Source organism: Macaca nemestrina, chromosome 20 (assembly GCF_043159975.1).
Source record: "Macaca nemestrina isolate mMacNem1 chromosome 20, mMacNem.hap1, whole genome shotgun sequence".
NCBI lineage: Eukaryota > Metazoa > Chordata > Mammalia > Primates > Cercopithecidae > Macaca > Macaca nemestrina.
Genome location: NC_092144.1, coordinates 20,499,230 through 20,522,124, shown reverse-complemented (window position 1 = coordinate 20,522,124; position 22,895 = coordinate 20,499,230). Strand labels below are relative to the sequence as shown.

Below are 22,895 nucleotides of genomic sequence, written 5' to 3'. Positions count from 1 at the left end.
TTTTCTTTCTTTCTTTTCTTTTTTTTTTTTTTTTTTTTTTTTTGACACTGAGTCTGGTTCTGTCACCCAGGCTGGAGTGCAATGGCACCATCTTGGCTTACTGCAGCCTCCGCCTCCCGGGTTCAAGTGATTCTCTTGCCTCAGCCTCCTGAGTAGCTGGGATTACAGGCGTGCCACTATGCTCGGCTAATTTTTGTACTTTTAATATGGGTGACAGAGTGAGACTCCATCTCAAAAAAAAAAAAAGAACTTCCTCTATTCTAATGTCAAATTTCTAATGTTATCAGAAACTTGCATTTAAGAAGCTCTGTCAGTGTCTTATAGTTGACTACAAATCATCTTTTGAAGAGGATTGACACAAGATGATTGTCTGGATGGCAAAGTCTTAGGGCAGTTACAGTAAAAAAAGAACATGATTGACAAGGAAATTTGGTTAGCTCTGTGGCATACAATGATTTTAGGTAACAATTGTAATTATTATTATTAGTAGTAGTATTTTTCGAGATTGAGTCTTGCTCTGTCTCCTAGGGGCAATCTTGGCTCACTGCAATCTCCACCTCCCGGGTTCAAGCGATTCTCCCGCCTCAGCCTCACAACTAGCTAAGATTACAGGCACCTGCTATCAAGCCCGGCTAAGTTTTGTATTTTTAATAGAGACGGGTTTCACCATGTTGGACAGGCTGGTCTTGAACTCCTGACCTCAGGTGACCCGCTCGCCTCAGCCTCCCAAAGTGTAATTATTAATAACATACACTTAGTCATATTAGAATTATAGCAATTTCCCTTTTTTTTTTTTTTTGAGACGGAGTCTCACTCTTTTGCTCAGGCTGGAGTGTGGTGGTGCGATCTTGGCTCACTGCAACCTCTGCCTCCTGGGTTCCAGCGATTGTCCTGCCTCAGCCTCCTGAGCAACTGAGACTACAGGTGCATGCTACTATGCCTGGTAATTTTTGTAGTTTTAGTAGAGACGGGGGTTTCACCATGTTGACCAGGCTGGTCTTGAACTCTTGACCTCAAGCTATCTGCTCATCTTGGCATCCTAAAGTGCTGGGATTAGAGACGTCAGCCATGTTGCCCAGCCCTATAATTTTGAAACACATACCAATAGCATATTTATACAAATATAGTCCAAAAAGAGTAAAACATTTCATATTTGACAATGTTTCCTGTATGATTTTTTACTAAATGATCCAAATTTCACCATTATGTTTGTGTATTAGTGATGTCAAACCCAATGGCTTGATCTCGGCTCACTGGACCTCTGCCACCCAGGTTCAAGTGATTTTCCTGCCTCAGCCTCCTGAGTACCTGGGATTACAGGTGCCTGCCACTGTGCCTGGCTAATTTTTGTATTTTTAGTAGAAACAGAGTTTCACCATCTTGGCCAGGCTGGTCTTGAACTCCTGACTTCATGATCCACCTGCCTCAGCTTCCCAAAGTGCTGGGATTACAGATGTGAGCCACTGCGCCCGGCCTTAATGAATCTTTAGACAAATTTATCCAGTTTTAATGTTTGACCATAAGGTATTATTCTCAAAACTTTTATAACTACACATTTTTTGTTATTAAAGAGTTGATCAAAGCTTTAAGAGAAGCTTGTCATTTTTATCACAGTGTTCAATATATATTACAACTGGATAATACCCCTGCAACTTTAGTTAATGTGCTCACAGAATCTCTTTTACAATTAAATGTTCAAAAATTATCCACAATTGGTTAAAACTTTCAGTTTTATTCTATCTAATTTAAAACAACCTTTTAATCTAGACAAATCTACATTTCTATTTTTTATAAACTTTTATCAAAAACACATTTCATTTTCTTTGCATACCTTGCATGTAAAACTGTTTTATAGTAGTGAAAATTCCATGTTACAATGTTAATTCTTTTTTTTTTTTTTTTTTTTGAGACGGAGTCTCGCTCTGTCGCCCAGGCTGGAGTGCAGTGGCCGGATCTCAGCTCACTGCAAGCTCTGCCTCCCGGGTTCCCGCCATTCTCCTGCCTCAGCCTCCCGAGTAGCTGGGACCACAGGCGCCGCCACCTTGCCCGGCTAATTTTTTGTGTTTTTAGTAGAGACGGGGTTTCGCCGTGTTAGCCAGGATGGTCTCGAACTCCTGACCTTGTGATCCACCCGTCTCGGCCTCCCAAAGTGCTGGGATTACAGGCTTGAGCCACCGCGCCCGGCCACAATGTTAATTCTTAGTAACTTTTACCCATGGTGAAAACAGTGGTAAGTGGGATTTTAGTTATGTACTAGATGTGGAGTCTAGGACCCAGGCACAAGTGTAGATAAGGTCTGACTCTTTCCAGTGTGTTAATAGTTAGAGGGTGTAGCTGATTCCATGTGCCCCAGGCCCTACCAAGCTCTAAAGCTGGCAAATTGTACAGTAAGAGCCTTAGTGGCATTTTATGAAGTATTCAGAAGGTCTAATCACCTTTAAATTGTATAACATTTCTTGTATAAAATCCCTTTCATGAATGCTTTGATTTCTTTTTTTTTTTTTTTTTTTTTTGAGACGGAGTCTAGCTGTGTTGCCCAGGCTGGAGTGCAGTGGCCGGATCTCAGCTCACTGCAAGCCCCGCCTCCCGGGTTCACGCCATTCTCCTGCCTCAGCCTCCCGAGTAGCTGGGACTACAGGCGCCCGCCACCTCGCCCGGCTAATTTTTTTTGTATTTTAGTAGAGACGGGGTTTCACCGTGTTAGCCAGGATGGTCTCCATCTCCTGAACTCGTGATCCGCCCGTCTCGGCCTCCCAAAGTGCTGGGATTACAGGCTTGAGCCACCGCGCCCGGCCTGCTTTGATTTCTTATACAGACTATCTACAATATGTTTGGACTTTCTGATTTATCGTAAACATCCGTCTTTTTAAATAACCAGTCATTTTATTTTAGGAAAAGAATTTGCTATACAAGATTTTTTTTTAATATAAAACTTTTTTTCTTTATAACCTTCTTTGTATAGTAAGGGGGCATGACTAATTCCATATGTCCCCAGGCCTTATTTAGAAGCTAATGGCTTCAAGATAGGAAAATTGAACAATTTTTAAAAGTCAAAGAAGCAGTTTGTGACCTTCAAGTAGTTGGTAAACCTAATATGTGACCCGTATAATTTTGATCAAATGTTTATATTTTGAAGACATTTTATCTTTCCAATAATCTTTAAAACTGTTTAATTCCCAAAAGATTACTTGTCACATCTACTAAAAGGCATTACAGTTTTTACTTTTCTGACAAAATATTTGATTTAAGCTCTTATTGTTTTTAAACCAATTAATCAGAGCTCTTTTATATCACACACACAACACAGAAATATACAGACAAAAGATTCAGTAGTTGTAAGGTTTTTCCTTTGTCAGTTTCTTAATTGAATTACTAGCTTCAGGGTGGATCCCAGGACCAGGAAAACATGTAGTTCTTACAGCCTAAAAAGTAAGGCAGCTGGAAGGCAAAACAGATCCTCCAAAACTAAGGGTTCCATTTTAAAATCAGATCCATTTTTAAATGGATCCAAAAAACAATCAGTTTATTCCCATGGAAATCTTATTTCTCAGTTGGGTGTGGGGACATCCCCATACTTTTTATGTGGTCAAGGGTATGTTTCTCTGATTCAAATGTGAAGAGCTATTTCCCCATAACTGCTATTAGCCATCCTCAAAAGTATATATCTTACCCAATTATTACATATCAAAATTCTTTCATATGTGAAATAATTTCTGATAACCCCAAAAGTAAAAAAATGTCATATAGTGCCGGGCGCGGTGGCTCAAGCCTGTAATCCCAGCACTTTGGGAGGCCGAGACGGGCGGATCACAAGGTCAGGAGATCGAGACCATCCTGGCTAACATGGTGAAACCCCGTCTCTACTAAAAATACAAAAAACTAGCTGGGCGAGGTGGCGGGCGCCTGTAGTCCCAGCTACTGAGAGGCTGAGGCAGGAGAATGGCGTAAACCCGGGAGGCGGAGCTTGCAGTGAGCTGAGATCCGGCCACTGCACTCCAGCCTGGGCGACAGAGCGAGACTCCGTCTCAAAAAAAAAAAAAAAAAATGTCATATAATGAATGCAACACAGAACAGAACCTCAGATTTTGAGAGGGACTTATCCACTTGCAATTCATGGGGTTTTCTGAGGAGAAAAGAGTGTTTCCCAAACAGGGTCTGTGGTACCTCCTCTGTTTTTCCCAAGGAGTGTTAGGTCAAACACAATAAAATGGAAGATACTCAATCTGTTTGACATTTTACTGAATAATAAAATTATGCAGTGAAAAGGACTTTTGGGGGGTGTACAGTTCTATGAATTCTAACATATCTCTAGGTTTGTGTAACCCACAATATAATCAGGAAGCTCAACAGTTCCAACACTCCCCACAACCCCCTCAGCCATCCCATCTTGCCACGCTCCCCCCACATACAGGCTATTAGAGCTTGAATATCTGTTTTAAATTAAGGCTGACTTTTAAGCATAGTGCTCTTTTAAATTTCTTATTACCAGACTTTAGTCAGGTCAAGCGGCCAATATCTCTGGCTTTTGAACTTTACCAAAAGCAGCCTCACAGGTATTCTGAGAAAGGAAAACAACACGGTTCCTAGAGGGGAAGAGAATCAAAAAATGATTAAAGGTCACCGAAGTATCAAACAAGAAAGTACTCATTCCCTAAGCTGGAAATTGAACCCTGAACCTGGGCCACCATTGTGATGGTGGAGACCAAGAGAAAGTACTGTCACATGGTTACAAGGTCAGTCTTCCAAGGACATGACTGACCAGCTTACTGGGCCATCTTGAACCTTTGAGGTCCTAGGCCAGCATTCTATCCTGAGGTACCCCCTCTTAATTACAGAACAATACAGAAAGACATTTATAGCACAAAGTACAACAGATTTGTTATGTCTTAAGACTAGTATCACAAATGCATTTTCCAATTAAAACTTTACAGAGGAGATAAACAGTGATTTTTGCCATTCATTCAATGAGTTTGCATATATAGAGAGAGGCCAAAATTCTGTTTGGTAAGAAATTTGTACCCTTCTGCCAGCATGCCAAGCTTCTGGGTTCCTTTTCCCTGAGTGGTCCCAGTGACATGGCTGGCTGCCCCACAGCACTGGGGGCCAAGCCGCAACACAGAGGAAAATTATCTTCTTTCATTTTGGCCAGAGCAAAATATGTGTGACAAAACACATATTTTTTGATATTGATTGCCTCTCTACTTGGCAATCAATATCAAACTGACAAGCCTCAAACTTGCCCCTAGTTGGGTCCTATTATCATTAATTCAACCTCCAATCAGGAGTTTCAACTTGTGGCCTCTGGGCAAGACGGTCACCCTGAGTAATGGAAAAGATAATAAAGGGAAAGGAGAGAAAAAAGCATTGCCTGTGGCGGGGTAGGGAAGGCAAAGAGCTCAGGGAGGCCGGAGAAAGACCCACCAACTGCAGCGACAATGAAAAGCTCAGGTGGCTGCTTGTCGGTAGGAAAAGGATCTTTCCAGCAGTCCCGTCAGCTCTCAAATTCTCCCTTTTGGAGAGGAAAAAGCTCCCCATGTTCCGTGGTCCTGGAGATGCCTCATTCTGTCACTCATATCTACCAGCAAAGAGTGCAAGACAGCTTAATCAAGAAAGAATAGCAATTAACATCCCATAGTACCAAACCAGTTCTTAGCTGAGAGGGACTTTACTGAGAGGGATGTCTAACCTTCTAAATCTTAACAAGGACTATAACCTTCCTAAGCTGGGCCTCGAATCCAAGTTCAGTCAATCATCCTTGCCTTTTCTTAAGAGGAGCCTTTAACCCACTCTGCTTTAGGAGAGACTATAATTCCCCTAAGTTGGGCCCCTAACCCAATCCCATGCTTTACCCAGGTATATGCACCCTACTCACTCAGTGTCAGCCGTTAGTGGGCACAGATGGTTTTCCTTTGGGTCAGAGGTCTCTTCAATATAGTCCCTTTGTGGTTGCCAGAAAAATGTTACTGGAAAGAAGTCCTGACCCATACCCCAAGAGAGGGTTCCTGGATCTTAAGAAAGAATTCAGGGTGAGTCTATAGAGTAAAGTGAAAGCAAATTTATTTATTTATTTATTTTTTGAGACGGAGTTTCGCTCTTGTTGCCCAGGCCAGAGTGCAATGGCGCAATCTCGGCTCACTGCAACCTCTGCCTCCCGAGTTCAAGTGATTCTCCTGCCTCAGCCTCCCTAGTAGCTGGGATTACAGGCATGGGCCACCACGCCCAGCTAATTTTGTATTTTTAGTAGAGACCGGGTTTCTCCATGTTGGTCAGGCTGGTCTCAAACTCCCGACCTGAGGTGATCCACCTGTCTCGGCCTCCCAAAGTGCTGGGATTACAGGCGTGAGCCACTGCACCCGGCCTGTAAATTTATTAAGAAAGTGAAGAAATAAGAGAATGGCTTTCTCCATAGGCTGGTTGCCCATTTTTATGGTTATTTCTTAGTTTTATGGTAAGCAAGGGGTGGAATATTTATGCCTCTCCTGTTTAGACCATTATGTTGTAACTTCCTGATGTTGCCATGGCGTTTGTAAACTGTTGTGGCACTGGTGGGAGTGTAGCGGTGAGGATGACCAGAGGACACTCTCGTCAACATCTTGGTTTTGGTGACTTTTATCCCACTTCTTTACTGCAAGCTGTTTTATCAGCTAGCTGTTTATGACCTATATCTTGTGCTGACCTCATATCTCATCTTGTGACTTAGAATGCCTAACCATCTGGGAATGCAGCCCAGTGGGTCGCAGCCATATTTTACTCAGCCCCTATTCAAAATCGAGTTGCTCTAGTTCAATATATCATTGACAGAGTCTGTGTCTGGCTATGTGATAAAAAAGAAAAGAGAGCACCATGTAATATATAATGGAAGAGTGTTTCTTTCCATAAGCTGTTCCTGGAGAACACAAAGGATGAAAAATTTTATTAATCACAGCTATTTACCAGGGTTATCGATATGTTTCATCTTTCCCCACCTCTTCTTTTTGTTCCATACATTTCTTCTGTTTGATTTTTCCTGAGTTGTATCTTTTATAATCGGTAAACATAACTCCAGTGTTTTGCTGAGTTCTGTGAGTAGCTCCATCAAATTATTGAACTTGAGGAAGGTCGCAGGAGTCCTCAGTTTTTAAACAGTAGCTCAGAAGTGTAGATGGGCCTATGGGGTTTGTGACTGGCAACTGCAATGAGGGCAATGTTATGAGACTAAGCCCTGAATCAGGGTCTTTGCTGACTCTGCATGGTGTCAGAATTCAAATGTTAGACATTGAATTGGTGCTAGAGAATTGCTTGGTGTTCAGCAAACCCTACAGATTTGGTGCTAGTAGAAAGATATCACGGAGACCTGGCCTGGAATGGAACTCTTGGTGTCTTGCAATGGGAGGCTCTGTTCTCTGTGTAAAGGAAGACAGAGCCTTTCATTGTCGTGTGATTCCAGGTCTTCTCCTAGGGTAAGAGAGGATGAAAACTTAGAGGAAAGGAACTCTGATGACAGACCCCCTTTTCCCACAGCTGTCACCAAAGGATTCTGACCCACTCACAGACATACCCACTAGACATTGACATGTCCACATCCCTCCCAGGACTAGTCATCACCCTTGGGAATTTCACCACAGCATTGTGGATCCTAGTATTTCTTGCCTAAAACCCACAAAAGTGTCTACAAGTCTCCTGGCATATCCCAACCCCCAGACAGTGAATCTGCAGCAGCAACCTGTTTTCACCACCTACCTAGGTGGAGACCACCTGTTCATAATCTCATTTGCCTGCATGGACCCAGAAGTAAATCAGAGTACAGCCCCACCTGGGCCACTATCTGCAGAACAAACAATCCAGTTACATTGCATTCTTCCCCACCCATGGGTTTTCTTTTTCTACATGTGTATGTGTGCAGGGTTGTTTATGGGTAAAATTGTGTCATGGGGGTTTGGTGTAGGTGATTTTGTCACTGAGGTACTAAGCATAGCAGCAAAGAGTTATTTTTTTCTGATCCTCTTTGTCTTTTCATCCTCCATTCTCAACTAGGCCCCTGTGACTGTTTCTCCTTTGTGTCCATGTGTTCTTGTTATTTAGCTTTTACTTATAAATGATAACATGGATTTGGTTTTGTGTTTCTGCATTAGTTTTCTAAGGCTAATGGTCTCCAGCGCCATCCCTGTTGCTGCAGAGATCTTAATCTTGGTGTTGTTTTATGGCCACATAATCTTCCATGATGTTTGTGTACCATATTTTGTTTTTATTCTTTATTTTTTTTGAAGACAGTGTCTCACTGTGTCACATAGGCTGAAGTGCAGTGGTGCAGTTGTGGCTCACTTCGGCCTCAACCTCCAAGGCTCAAGGGGTCCTCCTACCTCAGCCCATTAAGTAACTGGGACTACAGGCACACACTACCACGTCTGACTAATTTTTTTCATATTTTGTAGAGATGAGGTTTTGCCATGCTGCCCAGGCTCGTCTTGAACTCTTGAGCTAAGGTAATCCACCTGCCTCAGCCTCCCGAAGTGCTGGGATTATAAGAATGAGCTTTGTTGTCTGACCATACCATATTTTTTCCAATCTAGGCTACCATTGATAGGCATTGAGGTTTATTCCATGTCTTTGTTATTGTGAACAGTGCTGAAATGAACATGCATGTGCATGTGACTTTATAGTAGAATAATTTATATTTCTTTGAATATACACCCAATTAAGAGGCTGCTGGGTCCAATGGTAATTCTGTTTTTAGTTCTGTGAGGAATCGCCACACTGCTTTTCACAATGGTTGAACTAATTTACACTCCCACCAGCAGTGTATAAGCATTCCCTTTTGTCTGCAACCTTGCCAGTATCTGTTAGTGACTTTTTTTTTCTTTTGAGACAGAGTCTCACTCTGTGACCCAGGCTGGAGTTCAGTGGCATGATCTTGACTCACTGCAACCTCTGCCTCATGGGTTCAAGCAATTCTCATGCCTCAGCCTCTTGAGCAGCTGGAACTACAGACATGCACCACCACGCCCTGCTAATTCTTGTATTTTCAGTAGAGATGAAGTTTTCCTATATTGGCCAGGCTGGTCTGGAACTCCTGACCTCAAGTGATCCACCTGCCTTGGACTCCCAAAGTGCTAGAATTACAGGCATGTGACACCACACCCAGCTAATTTTTGTATTTTTAGTAGAGGCAGGGTTTCACCACTTTGGCCAGGCTGGTATCGACCTTCTTACCTCAAGTGATTTCACCTGCCTCAGCCTCCCAAAATGCTGGGATTACAGATGTGAGCCACTGCTCCCAGCTTATTCCAGCACCATTTATTAAATAGGAAATTCTTCCCACATTCCTCTTGTCAGCTTTGTCAAAGATCAGATAGTTGGAGGTGTGTGGCATTATTTCTGGGCTCTCTATTCTGTTGCATTTTTGTATGCATCTCTTTTTGTATCAGTATTATGCTGCTTTGATTACTGTAGCCCTTTAATGTAGTTTGAAGAGGGGTAATGTAATGCTTCCAGCTTTGTTCTTTTTGCTTAAAATTGCCTTGGCTATTCAGGCTCATTTTAGTTCCATATAAATTTTAAAATAGTTAATTTTTAGTTCTGTTTATAATGTTTTTGGTAGTTTGTTAGGAATAGCATTAAGTCAGTAAATTTCTTTGGGTAGTTTTGACATTTTAATGATATTAGTCTTTTCTATCCATGAGCATAAAATGGTTTTTCATTTGTTTGTGTCATCTCTCCTTTCTTTAAGCAGTGGTTGGTCATCTTGTCATAGAGATCTTTCACATTCCTAGTTAGCTGTATTCCTAGATATTTATGTGTGTGTATGTGGCAATTGTGAATGGCATTATGTTTTTTATTTGACTTTTGGCTTGGATGTTGATGTACAGGGATGCTACTGATTTAGTATCCTGAAACTTTGCTGAAGTTGCTTATCAGTTTAGAGAGGTTTTCTGCTGAGACTGTACCAATTCTATGTCGAATAGGAGTTTTGAGGGAAGGCATCCTTGTCTTGTGCCAGTTTTCAAGGAGGAATGCTTCCCACTTGTGTCCATTTAGTATGTTGGCTGTAAATTTGACAAAGATGACTCATTATTTTGAAGTATGTGCCTTCAGTGCCTAGCTTGTTGAGGGTTTTAAACATGAAGGATAGTAAATTATATTGAAAACTTTCTAGAATCTATTGAAATAATCCTGTGGTTTTTGTCTTTTGTTTTGGTTTATGTGATGAGTAACATTTTTTTACTCTTTTTAAAAATTTCTTCTAAAAAAGCAGGGGGATACACGTGCAGAATATGCAGGTTTGTTACATAGGTATATGTGCCATGGTGGTTTGGTGCGCCTATTCACCCATCCTCTAAATTCTGTCTCCTCACCATTCACCCCTCAACAGGTCCTCGTGGGTGTAGTTTCACTCTTGTGTCCATGTGTTCTTATTTTTCAGCTCCCACTTATGAATGAGAGCATGCAATGTTTGGTTTTCTGTTCCTGTTTTAGTTTGCTGAGGATGCTGGCTTTTAGCTTCATTCATGTTCCTGCAGAGGACATGATCTCATTCCTTTTGATGGCTGCATAGTATTCCATGGCATATATGTACCACATTTTCTTTATCCACTGTATCATTGATGGGCATTTGGGTTGGTTCCATGTCTTTGTTATTGTAACTAGTGCTGCGGTAAACATGCACGTGCATGTGTCTTTATAGTAGAATGGTTTATATTCCTTTGGGTATATACCCAGTAATGGGATTGCTGGATCAAATGGTATTTCTGGTCTAGATCCTTGAGGAATGACCATACTGTCTTCCACAATGGTTAATTTGCCTTCCCACCAACAGTGTAAAAGTGTTCTATTTCTCCACAGCCTCACCAGCATCTGCTTCTCGACTTTTTATTATTTACCATTCTGACTGGTGTGAGATGTATCTCATTGTGGTTTTGATTTGCATTTCCCTGATGATCAGTGATGTTGAGATTTTTTTTTTTCTTTCTTTCTTTTTTTTTTTTTTTTTTTTTGAGTTGGAGTTTCGCTCTTATTGCCCAGGCTGGAGTGCAATAGTGTGATCTTGGCTCACTGCAACCTCCACCTCCTGGGTTCAAGTGAATCTCCTGCCTCAGCCTCCCGAGTAGCTGGGATTACAGGCATGCGCCACCACGCCTGGCTAATTTTGTATTTTTAGTAGAGACAGGTTTCTCCATGTTGGCCAAACTGGTCTCGAACTCCTGACCTCAGGTGATCCAGCCGCCTCAGCTTACCAAAGTGCTGAGATTACAGGCATTAGCCACCATGCCCAGCTGAGTGTTTTTTCATATATTTGTTGGCCACATAAACATCTTCTTTTGAGAAGTGTCTTTTCATGTTTTGCCCACTTTGTGATGGGGTTATTTTTTCTTTTAAATTTGTATAAGTTCTTTTCTGGATATTAGACTTTGTCAGATGGGTAGATTGCAAAAAAATTTCTCCTGTTCTCTCGGTTGCCTATTCACTCTGATGATAGTTTCTTTTGCTGTGCAGAAGCTCTTTAGTTTAATTAGATCCCGTTTGTCAAATTTTGGCTTTTGTTGCAATTGCTTTTGGTGTTTTTCTCATGAAGTCTTTCCTGTGCTTTTTTCCTGAATGGTATTGCCTAGGTTTTCATTTAGGGTTTTTATGGTTAAACATTTAAGTGTTTAACCCATCTTCAGTTAATTTTTGTGTAAGTTAACTTTTGTATAATTTTGTAAGGAAGGGGTCCAGTTTCAGTTTTTTGCATATGGCTAGCCAGTTTCCCCAGCACCATTTACTTAATAGAAGATCCTTTCCCCATTGCTTTTGTCAGGTTTGTCAAAGGTCAGATGGTTGTAAATGTGTGGTGTTAATTTCTGAGGTCTCTGTTCTGTTCCATTGGTTTTTAACATGAAGGGATGCTGAATTTTATCAAAGGTTTTTTTCTATTGAGATAATTATGTTTGGTTTTTTAAAATTAAAAGTTTATTAGCTTTTAATATAAGAATGAGAAATAAAAACCACATAAATTGTAACATTCTTTTTAAAATAAAATGGCTATTAATACTTGAATCTCCGGCCGGGCGCGGTGGCTCAAGCCTGTAATCCCAGCACTTTGGGAGGCCGAGACGGGCGGATCACGAGGTCAGGAGTTCGAGACCATCCTGGCTAACACGGTGAAACCCCGTCTCTACTAAAAAATACAAAAAACTAGCCGGGCGAGGTGGCGGGCGCCTGTAGTCCCGGCTACTCGGGAGGCTGAGGCAGGAGAATGGCGTAAAAACCCGGGAGGCAGAGCTTGCAGTGAGCTGAGATCCGGCCACTGCACTCCAGCCTGGGCGACACAGCGAGACTCCGTCTCAAAAAAAAAAAAAAAAAAAAAACTTGAATCTCCAAGCTCTGAACTCCATAAACAATGTTTTATTTTTTTTTTTTTGAGGTGGTAGATTGTAATATTTTTATATCATTATTTAACATGTATTTATATGTCCTTTAAAAATGATGGAAATTGCAGCACAATATGATGTGAAGCATTGCTATAGTGGAGGAAGTATTCCTGGCCCAGAAATGCTTTGTTTATGAGCAAGGTTCCTAGGATTGGATTTGAGAAAGTAGGAGAAATAGATTTCACATAGTTGAGAACACTAATCTCCTTTTAGTTTTTCAAATTTAGATGACATTATCAGTCTCCTAAAATTATTTTTTCCTTTCCTTTTAAAGCCTGAAATAAGTGTTCCTAAGGGTTAGGTGAGTTATTTCTTAAATAGCAGGATTTAATGGGACACCTACAGCTTGGTAGCATGTAGGATGATAAAACAGCTGTTCATATCACCTTCTATCATTAGGGTCCAATTATTTTTATTACATGTTAATTAACACTGCTCTTCAAAATCTTCCTTTACATTAAAGAAACTTCGGTGATCAATGCATATAGAGCACAGCTCTACAAGTAACTCCTTTTAAAAAGAGAAGGGCATTTTATGGAGATACAAGATATTCCAAATGTTTAATGTAATTGTAAGCTTTGATACTTGTAGAAGTATAAATGCTACAAACTTTCACAAAACCTTGCCTGAATGTTTTTCTTTTCCTTCTTTTGAAAGGGGATCTGGATGTCACCCAGGCTGGAGTGCAGTGGCATGATCACGGCCCACTGCAGCCTTGACCCCTGAGGCCCAAGTGATCCTCCCACCTCAGTCTCCTGAGTAGCTGGGACTACAGACACATGCCACCATATCCAACTAATTATTTTTATTTCTTCTTATTATTATTATTTTACAGACAGGGTTTCACTGTGTTGAGTAGACTGGTCTTGAACTGCTGCGCTCAAGTAATCCTCCCACCTCAGCCTCCCAAAGTACTGAGATAATAGGCATGAATCACTATGCCCAGCGCATTTCTTTTGCATTTAATTTTGCATTTTTCTAAGAGATGGGGTCCCGATATGTTGTCCAGGTTGAAGTGCAGTAGCTATTTCTATAGACACCATCACGGTACACTGCAGCCTCCAATACCTGACCCCAAGCAATCCTCCAGCCCCAGCCCCCAAGTAGCTGGAACCTCAGGCATGCACCACCACACCCAGGTTCATTTTGAGAATTTTGAGTATAAAGCTTTTAATTTTTTGCTTCAGTCAATGTCTGCCATCTTCAGGAGTGACTGAAACAAAAAATCAAATGCCTAACATTCAGGAGACAAATGCCAGGTGCACCTGTAGTCTCAGCCACTTGTGTGGCCAAGGCTAGAAGATGGCCCAAAGCCAGGAAGTTCTAGGCTGCAGTGCACCATGACTGCACCCGTGAATAGCCACTGCACTCCAGCCTGGATGACATAGCAAGACTCCCATCTCCTAAAGAAAAAAAACAAAACTCTCAAATGATGTTTTTCAAAGGTTTATAGCATTTATACTCATGCTGCAGTGCCTTGGAGGGCCCAAACTATATTAAAGCTTAAAAGTGCTATACTTTTTCTTCACTGTCACTGAACCACCATGTTGGTTGGCATTATGAAAATATATTTTAATACATTTATTTAACAAGATAAAAATTATCAGAAAATGAGAAGCACCATTTATAGTTCACAAGAAATGCAACATGGACTCCAATAGAATTAGATATTAATAACCAATACTTCCTCTGTTTATGACCCCAAACATGCTAAAATGCTAAAGTAATGCTTGCAAAGAATATGAATGACAAATGTTATCCATCAGCTTTTTGGTATAAAATGATTGCCAATGACTAGCAGCTTCAAGGGTAACAGTAGGGAGGAAGAACCCTTGAATCCCTAACGATGCTGCAGTCAGCTCCTAAGTGGCTTTAGTTAGAGTCCCTTGTTTTAATGGTAATACTGCATTGATTCTAAAGGCATAGGCAGCAAAATGCACAGGGGGAGAAAAACTGGAAGAAACATAAAAGTTATATGGTTAGTGTCTTTAAAGTCTAAAAATTTAAACTATTGTTTTAAAAAACCTAACATAGTTCACAGCTATCGGCCCACACCATAAGCAAATATCTGTGTGTGGGATGGGAGCCTTCATTTTGGAGTGGTTTTTGTAACTCTGTTTACATTAAAAATGACAGAAGAGTGTTTTGTTGCATTGACAAGGTCCCATTCTTTTCTATGGAGTATGATCCTTGTTGTCCATGAGTCTCTTGAATTTGAGCTCTTTCCTTTTGATGAAAACACTAATTTTGCTGGGTTTTGAGCAGGAAAGGTGATATTTGTCCAATGTTTGTAGATGGACAAATATCATCTACAAATGATAGATGAAGGTCGCATGACATTATAACCCCTCATTTCTCCCTTTAAGAGAGGATGGCTTGCCGGGCGCGGTGGCTCAAGCCTGTAATCCCAGCACTTTGGGAGGCCGAGACGGGCGGATCACGAGGTCAGGAGATCGAGACCATCCTGGCTAACACAGTGAAACCCCGTCTCTACTAAAAATACAAAAAAAAACTAGGTGGCGGCGCCTGTAGTCCCAGCTACTCGGGAGGCTGAGGCAGGAGAATGGCCTGAACCCGGGAGGCGGAGGTTGCAGTGAGCTGAGATACGGCCACTGCATTCCAGCCTGGGCGACAGAGCGAGACTCTGTCTCAAAAAAAAAAAAAAAAAAAAAAAGAGGATGGCTTTAGAGTGCTGAATACCAATGAAGTTATCAGTGCTGAAAGACCTTCGTGTACCTGCTCCACACCAGTCTTTGTCTTCACATAATCTAGAAATAGCCTCTAGGTTCTGTGCTCTTTCTTTGCTAAGAGGAGAAAATAGAAAATTCAGGTTGTTGTCATCTGCGTAGGAGAGAAGGTCAAAGTAGTGTTTTGCACAAACCTAGCAGGAGCATTAATATTAAACTGAAGAAGCTCCGAAAAATGCCTTTCCATTTCATTCATGTCCTCAACTGTCATGTCCTTGAGGATCTGGCAGTAGTCCACAGTCCATACAGCCTGATCATCCGAAACCTTGGAGGCAAGAAGAATGGCTCCCAGAACAATCCTTTTCCAGTTAGTGGGACAAATGTTGATTTCAGCATAAGTTAAAAACTTTTTTCAGTAAACCAAAGTTACTGTTGTACATTCAGCTGTTAGCTGCGCAGCACTAAAAAGAGTACGAACAAATCTGTAAATAAACTTGTGCTCAGGATCATGCTTAAAGTATTCCTGTGGAACTTTTTCTCGTGTAAGTGGATGTGATCTCTCATCAGAAATATCCAGGGATCTATTTGCATCTCTGTTCTTTATGTGGTAATATATTTCTGAGGTCACACATTTTACTGTGGTTCTAAGATTAGGCTGGTTGACTGTTCTGTCATCTAGAAATATTGTTGAGCATGAGCTATACTTTTTAATAAGCTGTCCTGGAGATACATGATTTAAGTGGTTTCTTTTCCTCTTTTCTCGCACATCGGTTTGAGATTTGCTCAGGAAAATTGTGCTTGCCCTTGGATGGTCAGAAGGGTTTGACTCCAAGGCTAAATCTTCGGGCATCTCGCGGTTGCTGACGTGCTGCAGGTGGTGGCCCTGGCCCGCTCCTAAATCCAACTTGGCAAGCTCCACAGCAGCCGGAGCTACCGCCACCGCATCCCCTACCCGGATGCCGCCTCATAGACGTCGGATGCGCAGTACACCTCAGACCCTGCGCACTTACCCAGCTTGAGGCTGGTACTGGGGGACACGCAATAGGTCAGCGTGTTTCCCATGGGGCGCCTTCGCTTCTCTCCGCTGCCTCCGGCGCCTTCGCTAGCCCCCCTACTCCGAGGCCCTGCGCAGCACCCCGTCCCCCAACAATGGCGCTGTCGGGGCTGCACCGCGCAAGCAGATGCCTCCTTTCCTCAGTTCGCCCACCCACCCCGCGACCCGCCCCGGGCAGGCCTTGGGCCTCCTCGCACCCTAGCGCCGCTGCCGCGGCCTCCCCAAGCTGACTCCTCTCCAGATAATTATGTGTTTTTGTCTTTTGTTCTCTTTATGTGATGGATTACATTTATTGATTTGCATATGTTGAACCAGCCTTGCATCCCAGGGATGAAGCCAACTTGATAGTGGTGGATACGTTTTTTGATGTGCTGCTGGATTCGGTTCTCCAGTATTTTTTTGAAGTTTTTCACATCAGTGCTCCTCAGGGATATTGGCCTGAAGTTTTGTTTTTTTTTGTTTGTTTGTTTGTTTGTTTTGGTGTCTCTTAACAGTTTTGGTATCACAATGATGCTGTTTTTATATAATGAGTTGAAAAATAAGTCCCTTTTTCTCAGTATTTTGAAATAATATTAGAAGTGGTACCAGCTCTTCTTTGTACATCTGGTAGAATTCATCTGCAAATTTGTCTGGTTCTTTTTTATTTGTGGTTGGCCATTTAAAACCAATTCAATTTTGGCACTTGTTATTGGTCTGTTGAGAGATTCAACTTCTTATTTGTTCAATCTTTGAAAGATGTATTTTCGCTCCAAGGTTATAGTCCTCAAGCTTGACCCAGATGAACTCTCTACTTATGTTCATGTTGCCTCAGTTTTTTCTTTTAGTTAGACATATTATTTAGAATGTGCCAGAGCAGCCTCTGTAGGGTAGCTCTCCTTTGATTTACTCTGTTTGCTGTAACACCCAAGGATGCAGAGCCAAGTTGATCCCACCTAGAATCTGCACATAAGGTCTGGCGTCTGCCTGGGATTTACAAGACAGGGCCAGAAGACTTTGAATTGAGAATGTACTGAAAACCAACAGAAGGCATTTTCTATATTGCAAGATGTCAGCGTAGAAATCTTAAAGCTCCCATTTGAGAGTGTGGCTCTTTAAGCTTTTCAGATCTTGTTCAGTGACCTGCTACAGTTATGTGAGAGACTCCAGGTGTAAATAGAATCTGATGACAGAATCTGTAAGTGTAAACAAGCATCTTAGTGAGAGATCAAGGCCACAAAGTATCCAGAGCCATGACCACAACTATACCTACCTGTAAAATATGATACTGGCGTAGAGTATTGTTGTTGCTCTTACCCAAAACCTAGCAAATCAGGATAGGTGATCCAGGTTCTAGAGCTCCACCAAGGCAGTTCCATCTTCTATTTAGAATCAGCATGAATTTCTCTCAGCCTGGCTTATCATCGGGCCATCAGCCCAGGGTCACTAAGAACCTTCTCACAATCACCTAGATGTCTTTGAGACATTTGAGGATGTCCAGGGCAGAATTGTGTCAGGCTGACAAGAGTGGTTGATTCTGCTTGTGTCTCAGTGTAAGAGAAATGGGTCATTCTGTGTTTTTTTTCTCCCCTCATATAAGAGATAACTTTGGTTTGTACCCAGATGAGAGTTTCTCCAGTTTCCTGTTACTTTGGTGAAAGACAAAGAGGAGGTCTGGTGACTCAAAAGATAAACTAATTGCTTCCATTTTGTAAGGTCATTAAAAAAATAGATGAAGCAGTCATGGTCCCTACCATCCGGAAACTTTTGGTCTAGACTAGCAACTGGATACATGGTTGACTTAAACAACATATGGTTGGTACGGTGAATGGATGTGTGCAGAGCAAAATAAAACTTTGGCCTCTTCAGCCGGGCGCTGTGGCTCATGCCTATAATCCCAGCACTTTAGGAGGCTGAGGCGGGTGGATCACCTGAGGTCGGGAGTTCGAGATCAGCCTGAACAACATGGAGAAACCCCATCTCCGCTAAAAAAATTAGCTAGGCATGGTGATGCATGCCTGTAATTCCAGCTACTCGGGAGACTGAGGAGGAGAATCGCTTGAACCCAGGAGGCAGAAGTTGCAGTGAGCCAAGATCGTGCCATTGCACTCCAGCCTAGGCAACAAGGACGAAACTCCATCTCAAAAAACAAAAAACTTGGGCCACTTCTTTTTACATTGTTGTATCTTCTGAGGTCATCACCTGAAGGGATATTTATGGACTGAAGAGGTGTTATTATTTATGTATCTTTTACTTTATTGAGAATACATATTTATCTTCTAATAAAATTATTCCAGAAAACTTTAAAAAAGTCATTTAAATTGCTTGATAGTATAGTTATAAAATTGACAGAGCAGTGGCAAAAATAGATAAAAGTTACATAAAGTCTGGGATTTAAGTTTTTCTTAGGTAAGCTTAGGAAAAACAGAACTGGAAATACCCCAGTGGCATAGAGAACAGAATTCTACGTAGGGTCCTTTCCCTGCCCCATTTCTGTTCAGTTTCACCCTTTTTGAAGGCCTTCTTTAGGTCTGGCCCACTCTGGAGTCTTGCCTTTCAGAACTGTTTTATAAAGGTCAGAGTTTTGGCCAGTAAATCCTTCTGCCTTTCTAGAGCGGGTGCTAACAATTTCCTGCAACCCAAAAGCAGATAAATAAGAAAAATAAACTATACATTTTAACATCTTATTTCTTAAAATTTTGTATTAAAACCGGTGCTTACAGAAACATTCCATTTAGCAACGTGTTTTCTATTCCTGCAGTTCCAGTAGTTGCTCCACAAATCACAGACAAGTAAATATAAATAGAAAAAAATTTCTTAAACTCTTTCTATGCCCCACTCCTCTGTCTATATTTAGCTTTATTCTCTACATTTTTAAAAAAAATCAACGACAGAGAAACAAGAGGAAGAAGTAATAATGCTGGGCCCTTTTTCTAAATCCTGAGACTTACTGAACACTTAGTATCAACTTCCAATGTGTTATGCCCAGCACAGTGCTCTGTATTATACTCTTGAGCACATAGTACCTGCTTAATAATTATTGCATTACTACATATGTACATGTTGTTTTCCAAATGCAGACTTATTCCAACATTGCTGCCTTCTGTTTCCTCTGTAAACTTTAAAGAGCCAGCAAATAATATAAAACTTCAAGATGAAGTGTAGTTGTCTTCATTTGTACCAGAAGTATTTGTGTTGTGACAAGAGTGCTGAGTGTAAGGGACTCTGTGCTGTGCCTGCTTCTCTAACTAATGCTAATGATGAGCCCAGGGGGAGCAACATCAGCATTGACAGGGGACTTGTTTGAAACACCCATCCATGGACCCTTTCCAAACCTGCAGAATCACATTAGGTAGAGTGGGACCAACATTACCAAGTGATTTTTAAGTTCATTAAAGCTTGAGAGGCAATGCTTAGCTTAGTGGTTATCAGCCCAGGCTTCTCATTAGTATCACATAGCCAATTGGCAGAAACCTCTTGTTTCCTCCCCACAGCTCCTGTTTATTGTTGTGGATGGAAGCATCCATGTTGTTTTAATGAAGGGCCTCATGTGACTCTAAGGTGAGGCCAGAATCAAGTATGAGGGCTTCAAGATACATTCATGAGAGTTAAGTGCCACCTTTGCACTAAAGGGTGGTTACAGGACCTGTTCTGTTTGGGTTTGGTAGGGACAGGACAGTGTGGCCCATATTTTCATTACTGTAGCAGAAATTGCTGGTGTTTGTGGCAGGGGAGGGCACCTGAGGACAGGAAAGGAGAAACATATTTTTACATCCGTGGAGCAGCACGTTGTTCTTGAATCTCTTCTGTTATAAAGGAGAGAAATGGGTGAACTTTTTGGTCTTGGTCCTTCTGTCTGTGGGTCTGATGCTAGCAGGTAAGAAGATGGTGCTGACGTGTTTAAGGCAGTTTTCTCAAGATGCAAGTGTTAACTTGTTTAGAGAATTTCATCTGAAAAGGATTCCAAGAGAAGGAGGAGAAAGAGGAATTTTTTTTTTTTTTCCAGCTAAGCATGTCTCAGATCAAGAGATTTGTCCATTCTTCTGGAGTCTCACGCATTTAGTATTTGCAAACCTTTACTTCTCTACTTGTGTTTTTCCTTACTAATGAGTTTAACTACTTTTTAAAATTCTAATGGTAGTCAAAGGTCTATGCAGAATATTTCTTTCCTATGTACTAGAGCCTTCTCTACATTCTCAATATCATAGCTTCTTATATGCCATGCAGAATTCCTGCCATGAATTTATGATCTGCACTATTAAAAATGTTCCCATTATGGCTGTTGAACATGGAAGGATGTGGATACTCAAGATTCCTGTTGGGAAAAGCTGGGGTTTACATGGAGGATATGTAATGTTGAGGTTCCATCTGTGTTCTCCATTAGCTCTATGCAGAATAGGATTAAGAAAATACTTATTTAAATATGTGGCATTTATTACCCAGAAAGTTCAGGAAAAAAAACTGAGAGATACCTGCTCTGTAGGGTGCTAAAGAAAGACTACTTAAAATCATTATTGGAGCCGGGCGCGGTGGCTCATGCCTGTAATCCCAGCACTTTGGGAGGCCGAGGCGGGCGGGGCGGATCACAAGGTCAGGAGATCGAGACCATCCTGGCTAACGCAGCGAAACCCCATCTCTACTAAAAATACAAAAAATCAGCCGGGTGTTGTGGCGGGTGCCTGTAGTCCCAGCTACTCGGGAGGCTGAGACAGGAGAATGGTGTGAACCCGGGAGGCGGAGCTTGCAGTGAGCCGAGATCGTGCCACTGCACTCCAGCTTAGGGGACAGAGCGGGACTCTGTCTCAAAAAAATAATAAATAAATAAATAAAATCATTATTGAGAATTACAGAACATTGGAGATACCTGTATCTTGAACTTTGCATAAAACTGATATTTCTGTATGATTGAATTCAGACTATAATTTACTTTTTGAGGGGCCATATCTAGGCGATGATGCTGTGTTCTTCTATGTGCATCAGCACACCATAAAAGTTTGTCCTAATGTGGTTAATATTAATAATTTACTTGGTTAAAAAGCGCTCTGATATTTCTTTCACTACAGAGTTAACTATTTTTCTTGTCATTATTAGGTATCTTTATGCAGACAATGTGCATAAGCCATCACATTTAATGTGGCAGGTGCCCTTTTTTCTTAGGTTTTCTTTGCATATAGCTGTCTTTGGAAAATGAAGTCTCTTTGTTTACAGGCCAGAAAAATGAGGCAAAACACAGGCTCTTCCAGCTACTGGATGTTTCACAGAATTTTCTTTTGGGACTAAAAACATTGGCATTACTAGTGAGCTCATTAGAAATTCAGAAACTCAGACTTCATTCCAGATCTTCTGAAAAAAAGTCTGCACAAGATTTCCAGTTTATTGTACACATTAAAATTCAAGAGGTGCCTTCTAACTCAGCATCTCTTTTTTGTCTGAAAAATATACACAGCTCATTCTTTATGATGTAAATATTGCACTAAAAAATGTATATGTTTGTGTTTATGCTCTTAATTTTATACTTTATTATCTAAAAAGTATCATATATACACTGGTGTTGTGGATCTTATGCCATTCTCTTCTCTCAGAGTTAGAGGATATTTTAGAGAATATTTCTGGGTTAAAAATTACTGCAAATTTTCAGTTATTTCTATTAATCAGAACCAATTGTCTTTACTCTGTTGTTTCATTATAATTAAAATGATAACTTCTGCTCATGGCCACTTGGTAAATATATGTGTGTCTGTGTGCTTATGTTTTTCAGGGGCCATTGACATTTAGGGATGTGGCCATAGAATTCTCTCTGGAGGAGTGGCAATGCCTGGACACTGCTCAGCAGGGTTTGTATAGGAAAGTGATGTTAGAGAACTACAGAAACCTGGTCTTCTTGGGTAAGAATACCTTTAATACACAATTTCTAATATACCCTAAAGATTTCCTTTCTCTTTTTTTGTGGAATGATTTTTGGTAATTTATGCTTTGCATAAATGAGTTTCTGATCCGTTTTTTCAAGAAAATCTTGAGACTTTGTCTGTGTGGAAAAGAATGTCTTCAAGATGTTTCATCTTGACCTGAACTTCCCACGTTCCAAAGCTGATCTATATCCTTCACTCTAGATCAGTGGTAATTCCAGAAATTTAGTGGCATAAAATATTGTTGCCCATGATTTTAGGCTGGACATGGTGGCTCACTCCTGTAATCTCAGCACTTTGGGAGGCTGAGGCAGGTGGGTCACGAGGTCAAGGAGTTTGAGACCAGCCTGGCCAACAAAGTGAAAATACAAAAATTAGCCGGGCATGGTGGCACGTGCCTGTAGTCCCAACTACTCAGGAAGCTGAGGCAGGAGAGTCGCTTGAACCCAGGAGAACAGGGGTTGTAGTGAGCCAAGATCATGCCACTGCACTCCAGCCTTGGCAACAGAGCGAGACTCCATCTCAAAAATAAATAAATGTGTATGTATATTTGCCCATATTTTAAAATCTATTCGTCACCACCAATTTTTTGATTCATGAGTACTGGATAGTGAAATTAAGGACCTACAAGTTTTAAATATTTTCTAAATATTTAGAAATTTCTCTCATTAATTAGTATTTTGGGATTATTCTAGAATATTCTATCACCTCCTCTTTACTAAGCATACGACTAGGATGCTAATTGGAGAATATGAGAAAGATTCATGTTATTTATTTCTAATAAAGCAGGTATTGCTGTCACTAAGCCAGACCTGATCACCTGTCTGGAGCAACGAAAGGAGCCCTGGAATATAAAGAGACATGAGATGGTAGCCAAACCCTCAGG

General features: G+C 41.2%; 1 protein-coding gene and 1 pseudogene across 1 annotated transcript in view; one reads left to right on the top strand and one right to left on the bottom strand.

The window, feature by feature from the left end:
* Window positions 1-22,895, top strand: part of LOC105489695 (zinc finger protein 100) — a 46,634-nt gene that overhangs the window by 4,084 nt on the left and 19,655 nt on the right. Inside the window, 2 exon segments of the mRNA XM_011754687.3 lie at window positions 21,862-21,988; window positions 22,796-22,894. Coding sequence (XP_011752989.2) covers window positions 21,862-21,988; window positions 22,796-22,894 — 226 coding nt within the window.
* LOC105489715 (cyclin-Y-like protein 1 pseudogene) lies at window positions 15,064-16,135 on the bottom strand (annotated as a pseudogene).